The sequence below is a fragment of the Pristiophorus japonicus genome, chromosome 15 (assembly GCF_044704955.1).
Source record: "Pristiophorus japonicus isolate sPriJap1 chromosome 15, sPriJap1.hap1, whole genome shotgun sequence".
NCBI lineage: Eukaryota > Metazoa > Chordata > Chondrichthyes > Pristiophoridae > Pristiophorus > Pristiophorus japonicus.
Genome location: NC_091991.1, coordinates 170,031,604 through 170,058,547, shown reverse-complemented (window position 1 = coordinate 170,058,547; position 26,944 = coordinate 170,031,604). Strand labels below are relative to the sequence as shown.

Sequence of the window (26,944 nt, the reverse complement as noted above, 5' to 3'; positions counted from 1 at the left end):
CATTGCAGCTCATTATCAGCAACATGGACACACTCAGACTGTCCCTGAAGTCATTTTATCCTTATAACACTCAAATTGAGAGAAAAAGTAATGGTTACAATCACAAGCTGGTGATGCAAAAAAAACCCTGGAGAGGTGGCAGTAATAGCAGTTGTTAAGCAGTTTAAAATGTGTGGATACTTTTCTGGTTCAATTTTGTACTCAATTATATGAAATGAAATATACTTCGACCTCCTACATACTGTTACCCTCAGATACAGCAACACTACCTAATTTATAAATGGCCATTGGATTGCTGATTTGGAGACACGCTTGATAAGAAAATGCAAAACTCTGCATTAGCCAACTGACAGAAGGGGTAGTATGTGCAGGATAGCAGATACTCAACAGGCTTCAAGTCAAACATCAAAAAATATGATAACTTGAGGATGACAACTACTCCACAAAAATACTTTAATCGCCTTAGCCTCTAAAATCTAGGCGTGGCACACTAATGCAATTCCTGCAGTCTGAAAAAATTACCGAAATGGATATTATGGTATTTTAACATATAATTTCTTTTTACTTTCCCTGGAGATGCCAGGCAGAAAACAAATGCAGCATTTTTGGGCTGCAGTGAAGAGGGAAAGGAGAAAATTTCAAATACAAAATTTGACTAATGTTGCTTTCTACTTTCCTGATTGGTCACATTTTGCAGCTAGTTGCAATGTTTCACCAACCCAGATTAATATTTCACAGACAGCGAAGCACCACTTTACATGTAATGACCGCGCACAGAATTATTAATTTCGGCGGGGCGTAAAGCAGATCGTCTGCCTGTTATAATCCCCGGTCTGATTTTCCTTTCCATTGAATCCAATGCAAAAGAAAATCAGGGAGGTGTCTCCATCAAAGGGCTCTGAGGTTGGGGTAATATATTGGCATGGATTGAGGATTGGTTAGCGGACAGAAAACAGAGTGCAGGAATAAACGGGGCATTTTCGGGATGGCAGGGTGTAACTAGTGAAGTGCCACAAGGATCAGTGCTTGGGCCTCAGCTATTTACATAAGAACATAAGAAATAGGAGCAGGAGTAGGCCATACCGCCCCTTGAGCCTGCTCCGCCATTTAATATCATGGACTCAGGTCCACTTCCCTGCCCGCTCCCCATAACCCCTTATTGCCTTATCATTTAAGAAACTGTCTATTTCTGTCTTAAATTTATTCAATGTGCACATAGATTGGGTTAACCAAACTGGAAGCAATACGGTAGAGGAGGATTTCCTGGAGTGCATAAGGGATGGTTTTTTAGACCAATATGTCGAGGAACCAACTAGGGGGGAGGCCATCTTAGACTGGGTGTTGTGTAATGAGAGAGGATTAATTAGCAATCTCGTTGTGCGAGGCCCCTTGGGGAAGAGTGACCATAATATAGTGGAATTCTGCATTAGGATGGAGAATGAAACAGTTAATTCAGAGACCATGGTCCAGAACTTAAAGAAGGGTAACTTTGAAGGTATGAGGCGTGAATTGGCTAGGATAGATTGGCGAATGATACTGAAAGGGTTGACTGTGGATGGGCAATGGCAGACATTTAGAGACCGCATGGATGAACTACAACAATTGTACATTCCTGTCTGTCGTAAAAATAAAAAAGGGAAGGTGGCTCAACCGTGGCTATCAAGGGAAATCAGGGATAGCATTAAAGCCAAGGAAGTGGCATACAAATTGGCCAGAAATAGCAGAGAACCCGGGGACTGGGAGAAATTTAGAACTCAGCAGAGGAGGACAAAGGGTTTGATTAGGGCAGGGAAAATGGAGTATGAGAAGAAGCTTGCAGGGAACATTAAAACGGATTGCAAAAGTTTCTATAGATATGTAAAGAGAAAAAGGTTAGTAAAGACAAACGTAGGTCCCCTGCAGTCAGAATCAGGGGAAGTCATAACGGGGAACAAAGAAATGGCGGACCAATTGAACAAGTACTTTGGTTCGGTATTCACTGAGGAGGACACAAACAACCTTCCGGATATAAAAGGGGTCGGAGGGTCTAGTAAGGAGGAGGAACTGAGGGAAATCCTTATTAGTCGGGAAATTGTGTTGGGGAAATTGATGGGATTGAAGGCCGATAAATCCCCAGGGCCTGATGGACTGCATCCCAGAGTACTTAAGGAGGTGGCCTTGGAAATAGTGGATGCATTGACAGTCATTTTCCAACATTCCATTGACTCTGGATCAGTTCCTATGGAGTGGAGGGTAGCCAATGTAACCCCACTTTTTAAAAAAGGAGGGAGAGAGAAAACAGGGAATTACAGACCGGTCAGCCTGACATCGGTAGTGGGTAAAATGATGGAATCAATTATTAAGGATGTCATCGCAGTGCATTTGGAAAGAGGTAATATGATAGGTCCAAGTCAGCATGGATTTGTGAAAGGGAAATCATGCTTGACAAATCTTCTGGAATTTTTTGAGGATGTTTCCAGTAGAGTGGACAAGGGAGAACCAGTCGATGTGGTATATTTGGACTTTCAGAAGGCTTTCGACAAGGTCCCACACAAGAGATCAATGTGCAAAGTTAAAGCACATGGGATTGGGGGTAGTGTGCTGACATGGATTGAGAACTGGTTGTCAGACAGGAAGCAAAGAGTAGGAGTAAATGGGGACTTTGCAGAATGGCAGGCAGTGACTAGTGGGGTACCGCAAGGTTCTGTGCTGGGGCCCCAGCTGTTTACACTGTACATTAATGATTTAGACGAGGGGATTAAATGTAGTATCTCCAAATTTGCGGATGACACTAAGTTGGGTGGCAGTGTGAGCTGCAAGGAGGATTCTATGAGGCTGCAGAGCGACTTGGATAGGTTAGGTGAGTGGGCAAACGCATGGCAGATGAAGTATAATGTGGATAAATGTGAGGTTATCCACTTTGGTGGTAAAAACAGAGAGACAGACTATTATCTGAATGGTGACAGATTAGGAAAAGGAGAGGTGCAACGAGACCTGGGTGTCATGGTACATCAGTCATTGAAGGTTGGCATGCAGGTACAGCAGGCGGTTAAGAAAGCAAATGGCATGTTGGCCTTCATAGCGAGGGGATTTGAGTACAAGGGCAGGGAGGTGTTGCTACAATTGTACAGGGCCTTGGTGAGGCCACACCTGGAGTATTGTGTACAGTTTTGGTCTCCTAACCTGAGGAAGGACATTCTTGCTATTGAGGGAGTGCAGCGAAGGTTCACCAGACTGATTCCCGGGATGGCGGGACTGACCTATCAAGAAAGACTGGATCAACTGGGCTTGTATTCACTGGAGTTCAGAAGAATGAGAGGGGACCTCATAGAAACGTTTAAAATTCTGACGGGGTTAGACAGGTTAGATGCAGGAAGAATGTTCCCAATGTTGGGGAAGTCCAGAACCAGGGGACACAGTCTAAGGATAAGGGGGAAGCCATTTAGGACTGAGATGAGGAGGAATTTCTTCACCCAGAGAGTGGTGAACCTGTGGAATTCTCTACCACAGAAAGTTGTTGAGGCCAATTCACTAAATATATTCAAAAAAGAGTTAGATGAAGTCCTTACTACTCGGGGAATCAAGGGGTATGGTGAGAAAGCAGGAATGGGGTACTGAAGTTGCATGTTCAGCCATGAACTCATTGAATGGCGGTGCAGGCTAGAAGGGCCGAATGGCCTACTCCTGCACCTATTTTCTATGTTTCTATGTCCCATCTTCCACAGCTCTCTGAGGCAGCGAATTCCACAGATCCACAATCCTCAGAAGAAATTTATCCTCATCTCAGTTTTAAATGGGCGGCCCCTTATTCTAAGATTATGCCCTCTAATTCTAGTTTCCCTTATCAGTGGAAACATCCTCTCTGCATCCACCTTGTCAAGACACCTCATAATCTTATATGTTTTGATAAGATCACCTCTCATTCTTCTGATTTCCAATGAGTAGAGTCCCAACCTACTCAACCTTTTCTCATAAGTCAACCCCCTTCATCTCTGGAATCAACCTTGTGAACCTTCTCTGAACTGCCTCCAAAGCAATTATATCCTTTCGTAAATATGGAAACTAAAACTGCATGCAGTATTCCAGGTGTGGCCTCACCAATGCTGTAGGAAGACTTCCCTGCTTTTATACTCCAGCCCCTTTGCAATAAAGGCCAAGATTCCATTGGCCTTCCTGATTACTTGCTGTACCTGCATATTAATCAGATAGTAAAAGCTTTTACAGATATATAAAACGGAAAAGAGTGACTAAAGTAAATGTTGGTCCCTTAGAAGATGAGAAGGGGGATTTAATAATGGGAAATGTGGAAATGGCTGAGACCTTGAACAATTATTTTGCTTCGGTCTTCACAGTGGAAGACACAAAAACCATGCCAAAAATTGCTGGTCACGGGAATGTGGGAAGGGAGGACCTTGAGACAATCACTATCACTAGGGAGGTAGTGCTGGACAGGCTAATGGGACTCAAGGTAGACAAGTCCCCTGGTCCTGATGAAATGCATCCCACGGTATTAAAAGAGATGGCAGAAGTTATAGCAGATGCATTCGTTATAATCTACCAAAATTCTCTGGACTCTGGGGAGGTACCATCGGATTGGAAAGCAGCTAATGTAACGCCTCTGTTTAAAAAAGGGGGCAGACAAAAGGCAGGAAACTATAGGCTGGTTAAACATCTGTAGTGGGGAAAATGCTTGAAGCTATCATTAAGGAAGAAATAGCGGGACATCTAGATAGGAATAATGCAATCAAGCAGACGCAACATGGATTCATGAAGGGGAAATCATGTTTAACTAATTTACTGGAATTCTTTGAGGATATAACGAGCATGGTGGATAGAGGTGTACTGATGGATGTGGTGCATTTGGATTTCCAAAAGGCATTCGATAAGGTGCCACACAAAAGGTTACTGCAGAAGATAAAGGTACGCGGAGTCAGAGGAAATGTATTAGCATGAATAGAGAATTGGCTAACTCACAGAAAGCAGAGAGTCGGGATAAACCTTTTCAGGTTGGCAATCGGTGGCTAGTGGTGTGCCACAGGGATCGGTGCTGGGACCACAACTGTTTACAATATACATAGATGACCTGGAAGAGGGGACAGAGTGTAGTGTAACAAAATTTGCAGATGACACAAAGAATTAGTGGGAAAGCAGGTTGTGTAGAGGACACAGAGAGACTGCAAAGAGATTTAGATAGGTTAGGCGAATGGGCTAAGGTTTTGGCAATTGGAATACAATGTCGGAAAATGTGAGGTCATCCACCTTGGAAAAAAAAACAGTAAAAGGGAATATTATTTGAATGGGGAGAAATTACAACATGCTGCGGTGCAGAGGGACCTGGGGGTCCTTGTGCATGAATCCCAAAAAGTTAGTTTGCAGGTGCAGCAGGTAATCAGGAAGGCGAATGGAATGTTGGCCTTCATTGCGAGAGGGATGGAGTACAAAAGCAGGGAGGTTCTGCTGCAACTGTATCGGGTATTGGTGAGGCCGCACCTGGAGTACTGCGTGCAGTTTTGGTCACCTTACTTAAGGAAGGATATACTAGCTTTGGAGGGGGTACGGAGACGATTCACTAGGCTGATTCCGGAGATGAGGGTGTTACCTTATGATGATAGATTGAGTAGACTGGGTCTTTACTCGTTGGAGTTCAGAAGGATGAGGGGTGATCTTATAGAAACATTTAAAATAATGAAAGGGATAGACAAGATAGAGGCAGAGAGGTTGTTTCCACTGGTCGGGGAGACTAGAACTAGGGGGCACAGCCTCAAAATACGGGGGAGCCAATTTAAAACCGAGTTGAGAAGGAATTTCTTCTCCCAGAGGGTTGTGAATCTGTGGAATTCTCTGCCCAGGGAAGCAGTTGAGGCTAGCTCATTGAATGTATTCAAATCACAGATAAATAGATTTTTAACCAATAAGGGAATTAAGGGTGATGGGGAGCGGCGGGTTAAGTGGAGCTGAGGTCCAGATCAGCCATGATCTTGTTGAATGGCGGAGCATTCTCGAGGGGCTAGATGGCCTACTCCTGTTCCTAATTCTTATGTTCTTATGTCATCTTTTGGGTTTCATACACAAGTAACCCCAGGTCCCGCTGTACTGCAGCACTTTGCAATCTTTCTCCATTTAAATAATAACTTGCTCTTTGATTTTTTTCTACCAAACTGCATGACCTCACACTTGCCAACATTATACTCCATCTGCCAAATTTTTGCCAACTCACTTTGCCTGTCTATGTCCTTTTGCAGATTATGTGTTTCCTCCTCACACATTGCTTTTCCTCCCATCTTTGTATCGTCAGCAAACTTGGCTACGTTACACTTGGTCCCTTCCTCCAAGTCGTTAATATAGATTGTAAATAGTTGGGGTCCCAGCACTGATCCCTGCGGCACCCCACTGGTTTCTGATTGCCGAGAATGAACCATTTATCTCTACTCTCTGTTTTGTATTCGTTAACCAATCCTCTGTCCATGCTAATATATTACCCCCAACCCAGTGAACTTTTATCTTGTGCAGTAACCTTTTATGTGGCACCTTGTCAAATGTCTTCTGGAAGTCCAAATACAACACCATCCACTGGTTCCCCTTTATCCACCCTGTTCATTGCATTCTCAAAGAATTCTAGCAAATTTGTCAAACATGACTTTCCCTTCATAAATCCATGCTGACTCTGCCTGACCGAATTTTGCTTTTCCAAATGTCCTGCTACTGCTTCTTTAATAATGGACTCCAATATCTTCCCAACCACAGAGGCTAGGCTAAATGGTCTATAGGTTTTGTCTGCCTCCTGTTTAAAAAGGGGCGTTACATTTGTAGTTTTCCAATCTGCTGGGACCTCACCAGAATCTAGGGAATTTTGGTAAATTACAACCAATGCATCCACTATCCCTGCCGCTACTTCTCTTAAGACCCTAGGATGCAAGCCATCAGGTCCAGGGGATTTATCTGCCTTTAGTCCCATTATCTTGCTGAGTACCACCTCCTTAGTGATTGTGTTAAGTTCCTCCCTCCCCATAGCCCCTTGACTATCCATGTCGGAATATTGTACGTGTCCTCTACCATAAAGACTGATGCAAAATATTTGTTCAGAGTTTCTGCCATCTCTGTTCCCCATTACTAATTCCACGGTCTCGTTCTCTAAGGGACCAACATTTACTCTAGCCACTCTTTTCCTTTTTATATACCTACAGAAACTCTTGCGATCTGTTTTTATATTTCATGTTAGTTTACTTTCATAGTTGATCTTCCCTTTCTTAATCAGTTTTTTAGTCATTCTTTGTTGACTTTTAAATGCTTCCCAATCTTCTGTCCTCCCACTAGTTTTGGCCACATCGTATGCCCTTGTTTTTAAATTGGATACCGTCCTTTATTTCTTTAGTTTGCCACGGATGGCTATCTTTTTTCTTACGCTCTTTCCTCCTCACTGGAATATATTTTGAAAGAGTTGTGAAATACCTCCTTAAATGTACACCACCTTTCATCAACCGTCCTGCACTTTAATCTATTTTCCCAGTCCACTTTAGCCAACTCAGCCCTCATACCTTCATAGTCTCCTTCATTTAAGTTTAGTACGCTGGTTAGAGATCCAACTTTCTCACCCTCCATCTGAATTTGAAATTCAATCATGCTATGATCGCTCATTCCAAGGGGATCCTTTACTAGGAGATTGCTTATTAATCCTTCTGATTCAATGACTTAGATGAGGGGACTGAGTGTAACAAATCTAAATTTGCTAACTACACAAAGCTCGGTGGAAAAGTAAGCTGTGAGGAGGAAGCAAAGAGGCTGCAAAGAGATACAGACTGGTTAAATGATTGGGCAAGGTGGCAGATGGAGTATAATGTGGGGATGTGTGAAATCATTCACTTTGGTAGGATGAATGGAAAAGCAGATTTTTTTTTTTTAAATGGTGAGAAAGTAGAAAATGTTGGTATGCAGAGGGATTTGGAGGTCCTTGTATATGAATCACAGAAAGTTCACAGGCAGATACAGCAAGTAATTAGGAAGGCAAATGCTATCTCAGTCTTTATTGTAAGGGGGTTGAAGTACAAGAGTAATGAAGTCTTGCTGCAATTATTTAGGACTACGGGGAGACCACACCATGGGCTAGATTTTCAGGTTTCAGCAAAAATGGAAGTTTTATGCCAAAATTACCGTTTTCACTGCACTACCGTTTTTAGGCCTAGCTTTCGGCCTTTACAGCTGTAAAGTCAGCGTTGCACGACAATACGAGTTTCGGCAGCTTTCGTCCGGGGCCAGTTGCGCTGCGAGAGGCGCCTTGGGAGGGGGAAAAAAAATTTTGCGAAAATCACTCACAAAACCTTTACCTACTAAAATCGCTGAAAAATAATTAATAAAAACTTTAACTTACCTTTTTTGCAGAGCTTCATACTTACCACTGCTGGCAGGGAGGGCTGCACTGACAGGTTTGACCTATCAGTATTCTGGGCATGGCGTAAGAGTCGGGAGAGCCGAAAGTACGACCAAACGCAATCCTGCGCACTTCTCCCCGGCAGTACGTGAAAGCGCCACCGCAAAAAGGTACCCAAGGATCCCGCCGATCGGGTTTTCGCCGCGGAGGGTCAAATCGCAGCGAAATCCTGGTCACAAACCTGCCGAAAATCCAGCCCTAACTAGAGTACTGTGTACACTTTTGGTCTCCTTACCCAAGGAAGTATATACTTGCCTTAGAGAGGGTGCAACGAAGGTTCACTAGATTGATTCCTGGGATAAGAGGGATTTCCTATGAAGAGAGAGAGCAGAATGGGCCTATGTTCTTTGAAGTTTAAAAGAACGAGAGGTAATCTAATTGAAACATATAAAAATCTTAGCGGGCTTGACAAGATAACGGCTGAGAGGCCATTTCCCCGAGCTGGAGAGTCTAAGCTGAGGGTCACTGTCTCAGGTTAAGTGGTCAGCCATTTAAGACTGAGATGAGGAGAAATTTCTTCAGAGGGTTGTGAATCTTTGGAATTCTCTATCCCTGCGGTTACTCAGTCGTTGAATATATTCAAGACTAAGATTGATAGATTCTTGAGCACTAAGGGATATGGCGATAGGGCAGGAACTTCAGCCATGATCTTATTGAATGGCGGAGTGGGCTTGAGGAACTGTGTGGACAATATCTGCTCCCATTTCTTATGTTCTTGTGAAAGTTCCACCCTATACTTCAGAACAATTTTGAATGAATGGAAGGTTAAATTAGAAAAGTTACAAAAATATTCTCTCTACACTACTCCCTACAGTAAATTAATCACTTTAAAGCTTGAGTGTCTTTATGGAGTGGCAGGGAAATAGAAAAGCAAACACAAGGTTTACATATACTGTACAAGTTTTAAACGGCAGGGCAACCAAGATGAGTGGTTAAAAGGTAGTCTCATTATGACTGAACAAGACAAAGTAAACACAAAGTTACATCTTGTACACACAATATAAAGTGCTTTATTTAGAGATCAAACTCATTGGATACCATCAGGACCTGAAGCTCTACAGTTTCTAAACAGCCACTGCAACATTAGTAGAGTACTAATATTTTCATCGCCTTAATTGGTTTAAAACAAAATGCCATTCCATGGCACAAACCAGTAGATTTTTCCCCAGAGGTGACCTAGTTAGTGGGGGACATGGACACAACTGGTTTGAATACCGTGGTTAGTAGGCAACTGCTTTTAAACACTACATGGAAACTTGCACAAGAATAGAAAGGCCCCCGATACTGGAATTAGATCTGTACAAATCCGGCTTATGATGTCGATAGTAAACCCTCAAGAGTCACTGCAGCTCCACATTCTCTTTTCAGGGATACACTGTTAGGGCCCAAGTTTCCACAAGAAAAAAAACGGGCGCCCCTCCGAGCTGGGCGCCCGTTTTTCGCGCCTAAAACGGCGCCTAAAAAAATCCTCGGTAGTTTGCACCTACTGACAGGTCCTCTGGCCCTTGGCGCAGTCAGCACGAGCTGTGGGGGGGCGGAGCCAGGTCCCGGCGCTGAAAACAGTGCCGGGACCTCTGCACATGCGCGCTACAGTCGGCACGCAAGTGCAGTAGCTCCAGGCGCCGAACTGTGTGGGAGGGGCCCGAAGCACGCAGCCCCTAGCCCTGGCCCAATGGCCTCACTGGGGCTCCTCTCACAGCCAGCTCCTGCTCCCCGCCTGACCAGACCCGACACCCGCTCCCCAGCCCCCCCCGACCCGACCAGAGACCCGACACCCGCTCCCCCCCCCCCCCGCACCGACACCCGCCTCGCCTCCCCTCCCCCTCCCCCCCCCGACTGACCCGACCCGCGCTCCTGTTCCCCGACCCGACGCCCTCCCTCCCTCCCTCTCAGCGGCACGAACGGCTGCAGAATTCTCCCTGGCTGAAGCACTTTCACACAGGTAGGAAGATGGTTTATTTAATCTTTTCTTGGCTTATAAATGTTTATTCAGGTTGGATTTATTTGTATAATATTTGTAGAAGTATAAATAAGGATTTATTGTAGAATTTAATGAGTTCCCTTCCCCCCCCCCACCTCGTTCTGACGCCTAATTTGTAACCTGCGCCTGATTTTTTAATGTGTAGAACAGGTTTTTTCAGTTCTACAAAAATCTTCACTGGCTCCATTCTACTTTAGTTTGGAGTACATTTTCACAGTGGGAACTTTCAAATCAGGCGTCAGTGGCCGGATACGCCCCTTTTGAAGAAAAAATTCTGTTCTAAACTAGAACTGTTCTACCTGACTAGAACTGCAGAAAATAAAATGTGGAGAATTGCGATTTCTAAAATAGTCCGTTCTCCACCAGTTGCTCCTAAAAATCAGGCGCGAATCATGTGGAAACTTGGGCCCTTAGTCTCGTCATTCCAGCAGCCACCATCTAAAGTGCTCCACACAAGTACATTTGTCTGCACATCACAGTACTAATTGCCTGTTTGTGCTTTTCAATCTGGGGATGGGATGGACGGGAGAAACAGAACAACTACTATTAGACTGGCCAGGAAAATTAAATAGGGAACTAATAGACATCTGCCCACATGATGATAATCAAACTCGTGTGTCAATTCCCAAACACAAATCTAAGGGATACCCACAAAAGAGGCTATACAGGTACAGGACAGAGGTTGAGTCCAAACTTTTTTTCAGCCCTATTCTGCCCAGTGTGGTTTTTAAAAAAAAACTATACTCCAAGTATTAACTTGCTATTATGCTGTGCATTTTGGCTACAAATTGCAGATCTAAATTTAATCACTTCTTGCAGTTCGTTTTGTAAAATACCTCTGCAATGGTTGAGCAAAATGGTTTACCAAAACCGTTTATTTCATTATGCATGTTTAAATCTGCCCGTGTACTCAGAACCTCCGAATCTTTCAGAACTTGTTATTCCCTATACAAGCAATGATTATACAGAGAAAAACTCAAAAAATGAAAGAAATGCTGCTGCATTTTGAATATATTCGGAAATCCAAAACTTGCACCTTCCTCACTCTTGGGTTCCCTCATTAGCTGTGTTGATATGCGACTCTTACTGTACATGCTGACTATATTTGCGATTCATCAGCTGGTATGTAGTATGGACTGTTCTCGCTTACAAAGTTAAAAGTTGAAGAGTACATGTTTTACCTTCATTTTGATTTTTTATACAATAAATATCTGTCGTTACCTTAACTGTATTGAAAAATAGCTTTGCTAGAGGTTTTTGCCCACTGTCCATAAAGCAAAAGTATGAGGGTTGGGGTGGGGGGCATGGCTTCCAAACAGCAAGGGTTGTTTATTTCTGCACATTCTCGGCACAAATGCATGCTGGAAATTTTTAAAACTGCAATTGGGTGAACCTCCCAGCCGAGAATGAAGGCTCAGAGGACCCGTATGACCTTCACGTTGAATCTTCTCAGAGATACAAGCCAACAATGGAAAATACTGTTAGAGACTGTCACATATCAGGATGTTTAGAACATTTTTTCCACAAAGGATTTTGAGGGAGGGATGCGGCAGAAAGTGCTACTTTTAAATGTTAAGGTTTTAAAGCAAAGTATATTCATACAAGTAAATAAAAAAAGGCACCGAAATGATGGGTGATTAATGAGCAATGCTTTGATGTCGTTTCCCCTTGCACTGTAAATAACAAATTATTTCTTGGCCTGTCTCGACAATCGATAAAAACATCACACCCAATGTTCCCTCTAAGCTGCGCGGTCACGCAGTAATGGGAAAGGTCCCATGCAGGCCGCTCGCCGGCTTTTCCACTGTAAATACAGTGCACGCACAGAAATTTAAAGGGACTGCACAGCAAAAGAAACAGGCCGCACAGAACAAAGTGAGTTCTCAGGTAACTGAACAGTCCAATACGGGAATTACATTCTCTGTCACAGGTGGGACAGACAGTGGTTGAAGGAAAGGGTGGGTGGGACTGGTTTCCGGCACGTTGTTTCCGCTGTATGCACTTGCTTTCTGCATGCTCTCGATGACTAGACTCAAGGTGCTCAGCGCCCTCCCGGATGCTCTTCCTCCACTTAGGGCGGTCTTTGGCCAGGGATTCCCAGGTGCCGGTGGGGACGTTGCAATTTATCAGGGAGGCTTTGAGGGTGTCCTTGAAACGTTTCCTCTGCCCACCTGGGGATCCCTTGCCGTGTAGGAGTTCCGAGTAGAGCGCTCGCTTTGGGAGTCTCGTGTCGGGCATGCGGACGATGTAGCCCACCCAACGGAGCTGGTCAAGTGTGGTCAGTGCTTTGATGCTGGGGATGTTGGCCTGATCGAGAACACGGACGTTGTCCAGTATATGGGCACAATCAATCAGGTGCAAGTGCGACACAGACGTTACACACGTGAAGCAACAATGCAGGAACAACAGATAAAATGGGAGTTAGGTGTAACACTGACCAGTAGATCAATTATTAAGAATGGCTAAGTGTAAAATGACAGGCATCCCCAGAACTGTATCCTTCAGGAGAGAAGAGGGGGAAAAAAAGGAGAGAAAAATAAATCATGATTCAGCATGTGATATCAGCAGATAAGACTCGACCCATTAATGTCACGCAGTGCAAGCTAAAAGCCTCCATGAACACAAATTACATACAAAAAAGAAATGGATCCAATAACTTGAGTTCAGAAAGTCCCACCTACAAACTATAATTAGACAGCTTCCAGCTATCTCTGTAACTAGAGGGCATAAAAAAAAAATCTATATTTTCAGAATTCTACAATCTCATATTTCAATTGTTTAATACTGAAAGGTGCAGAGTGTGAAACACAAGTCGGCACTAATGGTCTCCATTCTTACAATTATCAGTGAGTATCTCCCTCTGGATGCCCTGAGCTAAACAGCATTGACCTTGATTACATTATTAATCACTGTCTGCTATTGATCAAAACTTGCACCAATAGCCACAGCCCAACTAACCAGTTTTAATACCAGTAAAAGTCTATAACTTTAAATTTAAGTACCTGGGTGCCCCTTCAGTAACATTTGAAATTACAGTATGCCCTTCTGAAGATAGTATGGTTTCACAGAATTATACATTCAAGTCATTTCAAGCAAGGCCACAATTTGTTATCAGGAGTTTGCTGTGCTTTACTTGAAAAAACAGCAACCGCTACATTTTTAGCTATTTTACAACTAAAAAAAATGAATTTATAAATAATGATGTGCCTTTGCATAAAGCTGAAAAGAATGCTATCACTTACTTGAATCAGCATACTTACAAATCTTATGAGAATAATTCTTTCTTTAAAGTGAAGTTTAATTGTTCAATTATATTTTGTCAAACAAAATATTAATCTTGGCAGGGAGCGCATGCTGGAGCTCGCATATTGAAAGCTCAGATGCTTGTGCCACAAAAAAGGTCCCACTCTCAGGTGCAGGGAAGCACGAGGAAAAGCTCAGCACAACTTCAAAGAAATGGTAATCAAAACCTTGGCTACTCTCACATACTCCACAACCCACCCCCTCAGCTGCACTATGGATACAGTTCCTAGACAATGGGACCTAGCGGTAAAATGGGGAGAATATTAAAAACAGAAGGCATTTTATAATTCTAAACGAAATACAGTACAATAAATGCAAGAAAAACCAAGTCACTATTTACGCAGATCCATATTGTATTCCTACAAGGAGGCTTAGGTCACATTTGAGAACAGCACTTACATTTATGGGAATTTTAAAGCCCAGATATTGAACAAATGATATTCATGTTTCAATAGTCAAGGATCATAAACCATTCCTTTAGAAAATAAAGTATATCAGTTAAGCTATAGAAATCTCAAAAATACAAAAGGATTAGTAATGTATCTATTTATTCTTCATTTTGGGTGTGGGCCAGAGTTTTAATCCGTAGCTAAATGGCATCAATTTTCTTTTAAACGATTATAAATATACACATACACAAAATGAATGCTGTACATAATCTCCACGAACTGAAATTACAGGAAAAAATATCAGCACTGTAATCCTTTAGTGGTTAAAAAAAATTGGAAGTGAGGAATCCAAATACAGAAAAATTAAAACATAAACTGGAGAGGTTGCATACTTGATAAATTACTCAGTTCTGAAACCCATTTCTCTCAATATTATGAAAAGGTGCTTCGATAGATAGTGGTTAAGTGAGTAGACCAAATGGTGGTGACTTATTTTTAAAACAGGAAATAATTGGGGGGGGGGGGGGCGGAAAGATAAGAGTTAGGACTTATCTTTATTCAATAAAACGTAGAGAAGAACTGTAAAATGTCGATACATCCAAATGTAAAGTCTTATGGCTTACAAGAGGCTTCCATTTAAAATTTATTTACAACTATAAGGAAGTCTGCCTGTTTTACGAAGTGGAGGAACCAGGAACTCTTCATTTCTTTTAGGATTAGCCAGAAGAAATATTTGAATACAGGAAAATAGGGTGGGGATAAGTGCCTAACCTGTTTCTTTCCCCACTATACGTGTAGATTTCATTACATAATGGCAGCAGCAAAGTGAACTCGACATTTTGGCTGCTGCTTCAAACCAGAGAGTCTTTTACCTCTTTTACACTTTCTTCTCCGCTTTTTCTCTTTCCCTCCCTTGTCAATATCTAACGTGTTGTAAGACTTGTGAAGCGCCTCAAGATGTTTTACTACATTAAAGGCGCTATATAAATAAAAGTCATTATTATTAAGAAGAAGTTATCAGACACAGGTACAGGAACTTTGCTGTAAAATTACCGTAGGCAGTAGCCTATGGGAGATCTTTCCTTTTTTTTCTTAAAAACAAAACTTTCCAAAGTGGCTGCAGACATTTATTTTCCATTATAACATTAAGATAAAGTGAAAATGAACACAATTAAGCGATAACAATTAGATTTGTCAGTCACGAAAAATACATTTTTCATAATAGATTGCACACATCGTTAAAAGCACCCCACCCAGCTGCGGAACTGGTTTAGAAATGAGGATGTAATTATACTGGCATTTTAAGTTTCAATTTGAATTGAGAGGGCCACGTCCCACCTCTTGGGACGTCCCGACGACTCCAGTGCAGTGTTAAGCCGAGTTTCAAGGTTGGTAGGGTAGTTATCGGACCTCTTGGGCACTTCACATGTTTTGAGAAAGCAGATGCTTCTGCCCACACTCAAAACCATGAAGGAAATTTATCACCCAAAATCTGAACTCTGCACCTATGTAAACATGGAGCTCATTAATGATCAGGAGTGTCTGATTCACAGGCAAGTAATATCAGATACTGTTGGCTGAGAATTGATACTAAAATCATAGAACAGTACAGCACAGGAGGCCGCCATTCGGCCCATTGAGTCTGCTCTGGCTATTCTTGAAGAGTAATCCAGTTAGTTCCACTCCTCAAGCTCTTTCCCCACATCCCTGCAATTTTTTTCTCATTCAAGCAGTTAGCCATATCGCTTTTGAAGGCTACGATTGAATCTGCATCCACCACCTTATTAGGCATTCCAAAGCCTAACCACTCGCTGCGTAAATCTTTTTTCCTTTTGTCACCTCTGGTTCTTCTACCAATCATCTCAAATCGGTGCCCTCTCGTTAGCGAGTCTTCAGCCGTTGGAAACACTTTCTGTATCTAAATCCTTTACGATTTTAAACACCTCTATCAAATCTCCTCTCAACCTTCTCTGCTGTTGCCACTGATCTGTTTTTAAGCACCTGGAGTATAACCACAACTGCAGATACTGGGGTCCTATTTGACTGACATTTATATTGGATAAACCACTTTAGGATGGATTCTGCGCACAGTATTTTCAAAGGGTCCAGCTGCTGTGGAAACAAAAGTGCTTGCAAGCCACAAAGCACAAAACTGTAAACTGGTCAGACTGCTTGGAAATCGAAGTTCCTCCAGTGGCAATGTTTATACTTCTGCTATGGAGGCCGATACCTCCTGACACAGATAAATGTCTAGATGGGTCTTGGGAGTCGCCAGGCGCAGCTGCCCTACATTGCCAGCTAGGTTGGTGCTGCTTTAAGCTGCAGCACTTTTAAGTGAGCCATTTGCAATAAGAGCGACTCTTAAATCTCCTCTCAAAAGAAAGCAATGAGATTTCAGAAAATAAGCATCTTCTTAACCTACGTGATACCATTTCGAAAGGAGAGATTGAACCCTGGAAGAGCTAAAGAAAAAGGAGTACAGATAATTTCAATGTTCGAGTACTCACTCCTCTCTACCCTACACCTTGAAAATCTAGTTAGGCAAAACGCTTCCTGCCTTGAGAAAATTTTTAGTATTATTCTCACAATAAGCTGAAAACCTACTTTTACTGGTTTCTAATTCATCAGAGAGCCACTTAGCAACAGGCCCCACTTGACAAATTACTTCAGAAGGAATTAGCAAGCACTGGAATTATTCCAGTCCAACATACCAAACAGGAAGTCTCCAAGGGTGAACAAAAAAAAAATCAGTACATAGCACTGGACTATCATCCAATTAACAGAGCCATTCAGTACAAGAGGATGAACAACTTTAGAACAAATATGATACTAGAGGCTCAAACATCATAATGAGGCGACAAGATTATTGAAATTTCCTCTGCAAGACAAAGAGTGCTCAATTTTTTTTTGGTGGTGGGCAGGGGAGCATGTACTTTACAATCCATTTGGACAAAAACATTGAAAATCAGCGTCCCTACACTTTTCTGAGTGTCAACTGTGGCTCAGTGAGTAGCATTCCCACCTCTGAGTCAGAAGGTTGTGGGTTCAAGTCCCACTCTAGGGGCTTAAGCACATAAATCTAGGCTGCCATTCCTGCAGTGCTGAGGGAGTGCCGCACTGTTGGTCGTGCCGTCTTTCGGATGAGACATTAAACCTAGGGCTGCTCTCGGGTGGATATAAAAGATCCCAACATTTATATTTATATAGCACCTTTAACGCAGTAAAAAGCCCCAAGGTGCTTCACAGGAGTATTAAAAGAAAAAAATTTGTCACCGAGCCAAATAAGGAGAAATTAGAGCAGGTGGCCAAACGCTTATTCAATGTGGTGTGCAACGGCCACCACACGTTAAAAAAAATCCATGCACATGCATCTTCCATCTTTCAACATGTAGTTCGGGACCTGGAATTTTAGGTCCTTCATTGAAATACCTGTGAACTCATACTTTTTGGCGTGGAAGCAAGTCATCCTCAAGACGAGGGACCACCTAGGATGATAATGGGTAAGAGGAACTTAGTGCAAGTTAGGACACGGACAGTCAAGTTTTGGATTACCTCTAGTTTACATATGGTAGAATGTGGGAGGTCAGCCAGGAGTGCATTGGAATAGTCAAGTCTAGAGCTAACAAAGGCATGGATGAGTGTTTCAGCAGCGGATGAGCGGAGACGGGCGATGCTACGGAGCTGGAAATAGGCGGTCTTAGTAATGCTGCGGATATGTGGTGAGCAGCTCATTTCAGGGTCAAATATGACACCAAGGTTGCGAGCAGTATGGTTCAACTTCAGACAGATGTTAGGAGGAGGGTTGGAGTCTGTGGTTGGGACCGAAAACAATGGCTTCGGTCTTCCCAATATTTTGTTGGAGAACATTTCAGCTCATCCAGAACTGGATGTCGGACAAGCAGTCTGACAATTTAGATACCATGGAGGGGGTCAAGAGAAGTGACGGCAAGGTAGGGCTGGGTGTCATCAGCGTACATGTGGAAATAGACACTGTGTTTTCGGATGATATCGCCAAGGGGCAGCATGTAGATGAGAAATAGGAGGGGGGTCAAGGATAGATTCTTGGGGACACCAGAGGTAACGATGCAGGAGCTGAGGTCAGCTCCAGACCCAATAACAACCTTTATCCAGACATGGATGCAAGAGCTGAATGCCAGAGAAGATGAAAGAGTCGAAGCCCTCGACTTCAAGAGACTAAGTACAAAACTGTAAACTGGTCAGACTGCTTGGAAATGGAAAAGATGGCTGCGAGTACCTCCGGTGGCAAGGTTTATACTTCTGCTATGATGGCCGATACCTCCATAGCAAAACTGAAGTCAATACTAGTCATAAGGAAAACCCTCCAATGGTCATAGTTGTTGGGAGGCCAGCTATCACAGCCCCAGAACATTACTGCAGGAGTTCCTCAAATAAGCATCTTCAACAGTTTCATTATTGATCTTCCCATCATCATATACTATGGGGTAGGGCTGTTTGATGACAATTTTACAGTATTCAGCTCCATTTACAACTACAATAAAAACCCACGCCAGCCTACAACAGGACCTGGATAACATCCAGACTTGGGCTGTCAAGTGGCAGGTAACATTCACACCATACAAGAGCATCTCAAACAAGAGAAAGCCCAGCCATTTCCCCATTACCTTGAAAGGCACCACCATCAGCAAGTCCCCCATGATCAACATCCTGTGGGCCACGTAGATCAACACCAAGGCTGGAGAAACAGGACACTTGCTGGGTACTCTGCAACAAGTGGCTCACCTCCTGGCTCCGCAAAGCCTCGCCCGGATGGGTACAGTTGCAATACAACTAAAGAAACTGGACACCATCAAGGACACAGCAGTTCAGCTGATGCCAGTCACAGGACTCAATATCCACTACCTCCACAACCAGCACATGATGGCTACAGTATATACAATCTACAGGATACACTGCAGCTACTCACTAAGCACCTCCCTCCCCTGCTACCTCTACCATCAAGAACAAAAGCAACAATGCTGTGGGAACACCATCACCTCTAAGTTCCCCTCCAAGCCACACATCATCCTGACTTGGACATACATTGCCATTAATTCAGTCAATAATCTGGAATTCCCTACCAAACACCGTTGTGGGAGCACAACACCATAAGGACTCCAGTGGTTCAAGAAGGCAGCCCACCACCACATTCTCTGAGCAACTAAGGTCGGGCAATAAATGGCACTATGTCTTCAATCGCTCACATCCAAAGATCAAGTACTAAAGATTGTACAGAGGAGATTTACGAGGATATTGCCTGGACTGGAGAATTTTAGCTATGGGAAAAGATTGGATAGGCTGGGGTTGTTTTCTTTGGAACAGAGGAGGCTGAGGGGAGACTTAATTGAGGTGTATAAAATTAGGGGCCTAGATAGAGTGGATAGGAAGGACCTATTTAATTTAGTAGAGGGGTCAATAACTAGGAGTCATAGATTTGAAGTAATTGGTCGAAGGATTAGAGGGGAGTTGAGGAGAAATTTTTCACCCAGAGGGTGGAGTGGGTCTGGAACTCACTACCTGAAAGGGTGGTAGAGGCAGAAACCCTCATAGCATTTAAAAAGTACTTGGATATGCACTTGAAGTGCCATAGCCGACAAGGTGACAGACCAAGAGCTGGAAAGTGGGATTAGGCTGGATAGCTCTTTGTCGGCCGGCAAGGACACAATGGGCCAAATGGCCTTTTTGTGTGCTGTAAATTTCTATGATTCTATGATTAAGGGGGAAAAAAATCACAGCAGGTAGACTTCATAAAGAAAAATCACAGTTCAAGATAACAATAGTGAGGCTGCTAGATTGCATGCACCAAGAACTGGTGGAAAGATACTGGACCTGTTATTAAATTAGCTGCATTGTAGTTAAATAGATTAAACTGTAAAAGATTCTAAAGTTCTGATAAACTACATTAACATGGGAACGGGAAACTACTAAAATCTTACTCTTGCTGCAGAACTACAAGCTTGAGAGATTCTCTTTCAGTTGGTGTTTTATAAACAAGGGTAACAAACATGACAACAGTGGAAAACTTGTAAAGTCAGCAGTCTCATCAGGACCACGGTAATATATTAGCATGGATAAAGGATTGGCTACCTAACAGAAAACAGAAAGTCGGGATAAATGGATAATTTTCAGGTTGGCAAACTGTAACTAGTGGGGTGCCACAGGGATCAGTGTTGGGACCTCAACTATTTACAATTTATATTAATGACTTGGATGAAGGGACGGAGTATAATGCAGCCAAATTTGATGATACAAAGATAGAAACATAGAAACATAGAAAATAGGTGCAGGAGTAGGCCATTCGGCCCTTCTAGCCTGCACCGCCATTCAATGAGTTCATGGCTGAACATTCAACTTCAGTACCCCATTCCTGCTTTCTCGCCATACCCCTTGATCCCCCTAGCAGTAAGGACCTCATCTAACTCCTTTTTGAATATATTTAGTGAATTGGCCTCAACAACTTTCTGTGGTAGAGAATTCCACAGGTTCACCACTCTCTGGGTGAAGAAGTTCCTCCGCATCTCGGTCCTAAATGGCTTACCCCTTATCCTTAGACTGTGACCCCTGGTTCTGGACTTCCCCAACATTGGGAACATTCTTCCTGCATCTAACCTGTCTAACCCCGTCAGAATTTTATATGTTTCTATGAGGTCCCCTCTCATTCTTCTGAACTCCAGTGAATACAAGCCCAGTTGATCCAGTCTTTCTTGATAGGTCAGTCCCGCCATCCCGGGAATCAGTCTGGTGAACCTTCGCTGCACTCCCTCAATAGCAAGAATGTCCTTCCTCAGGTTAGGAGACCAAAACTGTACACAATACTCCAGGTGTGGCCTCACCAATGCCCTGTACAACTGTAGCAACACCTCCCTGCCCCTGTACTCAAATCCCCTTGCTATGAAGGCCAACATGCCATTTGCTTTCTTAACCGCCTGCTGCACCTGCATGCCAACCTTCAATGACTGATGTACCATGACACCCAGGTCTCTTTGCACCTCCCCTTTTCCTAATCTGTCACCATTCAGATAATAGTCTGTCTCTCTGTTTTTACCACCAAAGTGGATAACCTCACATTTATCCACATTATACTTCATCTGCCATGCATTTGCCCACTCACCTAACCTATCCAAGTCGCTCTGCAGCCTCACAGCATCCTCCTCGCAGCTCACACTGCCACCCAACTTAGTGTCATCCGCAAATTTGGAGATACTACATTTAATAGGTGGGAAAGCAAGTTGTGAGGAGGACGCAAAGAATCTAAAAAGGGATATAGATAGGCTCTGAGTAGGCAAAAATTTGGCAGATGGAGTATAATGTGGGAAAATGTGAGGTTATCCACTTTGGTAGGAAAAATAAAAAAGCTAATTATTAAAATGGGGAGCGATTTCAAAATGCTATAGTACAGAGAGATCTAGAGGTTCTTGTACATGAAACGCAAAAGGTTAGCATGCAGGTACAGCTAGTAATCAGGAAGGCAAATGGAATGTTGGCCTTTATTGCAAGGGGGATGGAGTATAAAAGTAGGGAAGTCCTGCTCCTGGAGTACCCACACCTGGAGTACTGCGTACAGTTTTGGTCTCCTTATTTAAAGGAAGGATATACTTGCATTGGTAGCAGTTCAGAGAAGGTTCACGAGGTTGATTCCTGAGATGAAGGGATTGTCTTATGAAGGAAGGTTGAGCCTATACTCATAGGAGTTTAAAAGAATGAAAGGTGATCTTATTGAAACATATAGGATTCTGAGGGGGCTTGACAGGGTCGATGCAGAGAGGGTGTTTCCCCTCGTGGGGGAATCTACAACTAGGGGGCATAGTTTCAGAATAAGGGGTCGCCCATTTAAAACAGAAATGAGGAGGAATTTCTTCTGAGAGGGTCGTGAATCTTGGACTTCGCTGCTCCAGAGAGCTGTGGAGGCTGGGTCTTTGAATATATTTAAGGCAGCGACAGACAGATTTTTGAATAAGGGAGTAAAAGGTTATGGGGAGTGGGCGGGGAAGTGGAGCTGCGCCCATGATCAGATCAGCCATGATCTTACTGAATGGCAGAGCAGGCTCGAGGGGCCAAATGGCCTACTCTTGCTCCTATTTCTTATGTTCTTAAACTGTATTTCACCATACATTTCAACCCTTCAAACTTCTAATTTCATCCACAATCCTAAAAAAGGCCTGCTTGCAAGGTGAAAATCTCCCGTTACAAAATTCAGAATTGTGGCAAATAAGTAGAGATTCCCTTTCTTCCACTCAAAAATATATTTTAAAAGTTCCATGGGAACCAGAGGCCCTTTCACATCTCGCTAAAGTGGTCATGCTTCACCTGTACTTAGACAATGATGCAAGCAAGTTATCCGACTGCAAGGAGACCCACAGCTAAGCCGGACCGTGATCTCACCCAATCACACCACGCACACATACATCACAATATGATAGCTAAAAGAGATCTCTGGCTGCTTTTTTACTCTCGAACTCAGGAATACTGAAAAAGAATGTAGGAACTCTACCTCTGCCCGGCTGAGATCAGTTAACTCAACAGAGCCCAATGTACATGACAACAATTTACATTTATATAGTGCCTTTAATGTAGTAAAACATCCCAAGGCATTTCACAGGAGCATTATCAAACAAAATTTTACACCAAGTCACAGAGATATTAGGCCAGGTGACCAAAAGGTTGGTCAAAGAGGTAGGTTTTAAGGAGCGTCTTCAAGGAGGAAAGAGAGGTAGAGAGGTTTAGGGAAGAAATTCCACAGGTAAGGGCAGAGGCGGGGTGGGGGGGTAATGCGCAAGAGGCCACAATTGGAGGAGATCTCAGAGGGTTGTAGGGCTGAAGGTGGTTACAGAGATAGGGACGGGAAAGGCCATGGAGGGATTTGAAAACAAGAAAAATGTTTTAATTTAAAATGGAGGCATTGCCAGAGCAGGAGCCAATGTGGGTCAGCGAGGGGTGATGGGTGAAGAAGACTCGGTGAGAGTTAGGATACGGGCAGCAGAGTTTCGGATGAGCTCAAGTTTATGGAGCTGGCTAGGAAAGCATTGGAATAGTCAAGTCTAGAGGTAACAAAGGCATGGATGAGGGTCTCCAGGATGGTGATAAAATTGACAAAAATATCAAAGAAATTAAAAGACTTATTTTCTTCTATAAATACTTGGAACAAAAAATACTCCCTCTGGACTTGCTTTGCCTTTCACCAGCTGAGCCTGAAGAAAGCTAGATTTTTGCTTTTGTACTTGATGCAGCTGTTTGGCACCGTAAACAATAGATTATTCCATGCCAGTGACTTACTGCATAAACTCGAGAGATATTTTCTTCATATTTATTCCTTACATACTTCCACAACATTGCCATGTGGAATTCAGTTCTTGTTGTGAAAAAATCTGGCCACCGAGCAAAGCAAAGTTCCCATGTTTCATCTGTACATGTGCACCTATTCTACAGGTTTGTATTAAAAGTTCTTTTCCCAGTCAGTATGGCCTTTTATTTAATGTCACCAAAAGAAATAACAATTAGTTACTCACACAAGAAAGGTTCATTTTTTGAATTGGCTTCACTCTTAATCCTTCATCTTTTGGCATTTTTAGCCTCACTGCCTCCTTTTATCTCAAATGGAACTCCCACGTTTCCTCCTTGCTAAAGCTCCCTACAAGAAGTTTGGTTTCCCTTTCATGCTTCTTGCCTCCTTAACAATGCTTAACCCTATAAAAGGCATGTTTGTCAAAGAGCAACACTGCTCCCACATCTGAGGAAGCTCTTCTCCCACCTTTCACACACTCTTGGAAATAATACAAGACAACAGAAAGCTTGTTACATGCTAACCTCTTGCCTCGCCATAACCTTGTGTCTCTTTCTCTTTTTAATCATACTATAGGAAAAATGTCAAGGCCTTAGTGAGGGTGCAGAGGAGATTTACTGGACTGGTACCAAGGACGAAAGACTTCAGCTACGTGGAGAGACTAGATAAACTTGCATTGACCTCCTTAGAGCCGCGAAGCTTATGGGGAGATTTAACAGAGGTGTTCAAAATCTTGACGGGTTTTGACAGAGTAAATAAGGAGAAACTGTTTACAGTGGCAGAGGGCACAGATTACAGATTTAAAGTAATTGACAAAAGACCCAGAGGCAACATGATCTGGAGTGCACTGCCTGAAACGATGGTGGAACCAGATTTAATAACTTTCAAAAGGGAATTGGATAAATACTTGAAACCAAAAAGAATGGTGGGCTATGGAGAAAGAGTAGGGGAGTGAGACTAATTGGATAGCTTTCAAAGAGCCAGCAGAAGCACGATGGGCCGAATGGCCTCTTTCTGTGCAGCATCATTCCATTCTGTGTCAATGCCAAGGCCCATTTATTTACAGAGATTACATTTCAAAATTCGATCTCCAAACACGAGAAAAGATCCCAGAATCCCATGTAATTAGAATAGAATTTCACTCATCCTGTCACCACACATCAGTGGTTTCAGAGTATGCTGCTCTGAAATTTCTTCTTATTCTTCCTAAGCTGCTTCTTCCCTGCAATCTCACTTCGTTGAAATAAAGATGTGTTGCACCATCTAATCCTCCCCAGCCCCTGGACCTCAAAACCCTTCCTTTCTCCTACAACATACATAATTTTCAAATCCAGGTTTGACATTATACAACTTACACTCCTTGATTTTACTTCGCTCTTTCTTACCTTTTTTAACCTTGGCGATGCCCTACACAATGGCCTATGGTCTTTTGTCAAGTTTTTAAAAATACTGTATTGTATTTTCATATTCTAATCATCATCATCATCATAGGCAGTCACTCAAAATCGAGGAAGACTTCCACTCCAAAAATGAGTTCTCAGGTGACTGTACAGTCCAATTCAGGAATTACAGTCTCTGTCATTGGTGGGACAAACAGTCGTTGAAGGAAAGGGTGGGTGAGGAGTCTGGTTTTCCGCACGTTCCTTCCGCTGTCTGCACTTGTTTTCTGCATGCTCTCGGCGACGAGACTCGAGGTGCTCAGCGCCCTCCCAGATGTGCTTCCTCCACTTAGGGCGGTCTTGGGCCAGGGACTCCCAGGTGCCGGTGAGGATATTGCACTTTATCAAGGAGGCTTTGAGGGTGTTCTTGAAATGTTTCCTCTGCCCACCTGGGGCTCGCTTGGCATGTAGGAGTTCCGAAGACAGCGTTTGCTTTGGGAGTCTCGTGTCAGGAATGCAGACGATGTGGCCCGCCCAACGGAGCTGGTCGAGTATTTTCATATTCTAAATACAGCACAGGACACTCCTTTCCTTTTACAATAGATAGGATTTTAAAAATCCAAGTTTAACATACAACATCTTGTATGTATCTTGTCTCCTAGACCAAAACCACCCCATAGCATGTCTCCAAAAATATATACTCACACACGTCAGAACTGTAGTCTGTCAATGTATAACTTATTTTGTAGAATAGCAAACATGTTATAGGTGCCAACAGAAGCCTAGACTACAATGAACTCATTCGCCACAGTTAATATTAAGGCAACTTGTTAAATAAAAAAATCAGTACAAGTTACAGGTTTGCCCATTTTAAAATTCAGCATTCACCTTGGGAGGGAAGTTTTCTAGGTTATCATTTAACACCGAATAATGCACGCTCGGGATCAAAGGAGGCGTGGAGATGATGGTCCTCATGTATATTATATTGACACTGCATTGGCATATAAAGTAGAAAAGTAATTTGCAACGGCTTATATCTGTGGCGATGTTTTTGAAAAACTGTGTCAGTTCTGGTTAGGTGGAGCAGAGCGTGGCTTGTGTGTGTCTTTCTTATTTTCGACGAGCTGAGTATCGCAAAAGGAAGAGAGCAGAGTGAAGACTTCCCTTCAGCTGATCACAAAGGAAAACATGTCATGACAACAAGACCCACTTCAGAAAAGGAAGTGAACACAACTCAGAACACATAAATTTCAGCAAAGGGGGAACAAAAAAAGAAAAGGCAATGCTCTAACTAGGAATCAACAGATTAAAAAAAACACCCCCAAAAATCCAGTTGCAAATTACTTTCTCTTTTGGCACTAAAAAGAAAAATGAGGACTACCCTCTCAAACCTGAGCGTGTCTTGTTGGGTGCGAAATGATGACCCCCCACCAAACCATGAGATTATTTTGTATTATTATTTGTTTTACCTTGATCACATTCTCGAAGATGGTGTCCCTGAACTCCTCCAGCGCCTTGCAGTCGAAGTCGCGGCCGTGAATGATCCTCATCTGCTTGAGGAAAGTGCTCTTGCCGCTCTCGCCGGCCCCCAGCAGCAAGATCTTGACCAGGCGCCGCACGTAGCGCCTCTCCCGGGCCAGCAGGGCGTCGATCTCCCGGCTCCTGCGACGCTGCGCCCGGTCACTTTGGCTGGACTGACAGGCCGGGAAACAGGCGCTGAGGCGCTGGACGAACTCGGCCATGGCGGTGGTTGGTGGTTCACGACCGTCACTCGCGCCCTCCAACACCCTCAGCCAAAAAAAAAATTAATTATGGATTTTTTTTTAAAGTCGGTGTAAATTCAACAGAAAATAAATGTTAATTTTTTTTTTAAAGGGCGGTTTTAAACTAGTCTGCCCAACCTCCCGCAATCACCCACCGACTCCCCCATTCATTCGCCGACTGACGGACGAAAACTTCAGTCGACGCGGGCAGGGAGGGAGGCTGGGAGCCGGTCAGCCGCTCGCCGGCGGTGATTGGCCGCGCGGCCTGTCAGTCACCGCCGACTCCGGCGCTCATTCGACCGGCGCCCTGTCCGTCAGGCAGAGAGGCGGCACCCTCGTCTCGCGTTTGTAACTTTCGATTGGTTCTTCCACCCCCCCCCACCCCGGCCTGTCAATCATCGCCTGGCCCCGTCGTTCATTCGACCGA

At 43.4% G+C, this 26,944-nt stretch overlaps 1 protein-coding gene across 2 annotated transcripts in view; it reads right to left on the bottom strand.

Moving 5' to 3' along the window:
- Positions 1–26,677, bottom strand: part of gna12a (guanine nucleotide binding protein (G protein) alpha 12a) — a 124,048-nt gene extending 97,371 nt beyond the window's left edge. For both annotated transcript variants that reach the window (XM_070901296.1, XM_070901297.1), the window contains exon 1: positions 26,224–26,677. In XM_070901296.1, the coding sequence (XP_070757397.1) occupies positions 26,224–26,496 (273 nt within the window). In that variant the 5' untranslated portion in view covers positions 26,497–26,677. The remainder of the gene's footprint in view (positions 1–26,223) is intronic.
- Between the last annotated feature and the right edge of the window lie 267 nt (positions 26,678–26,944).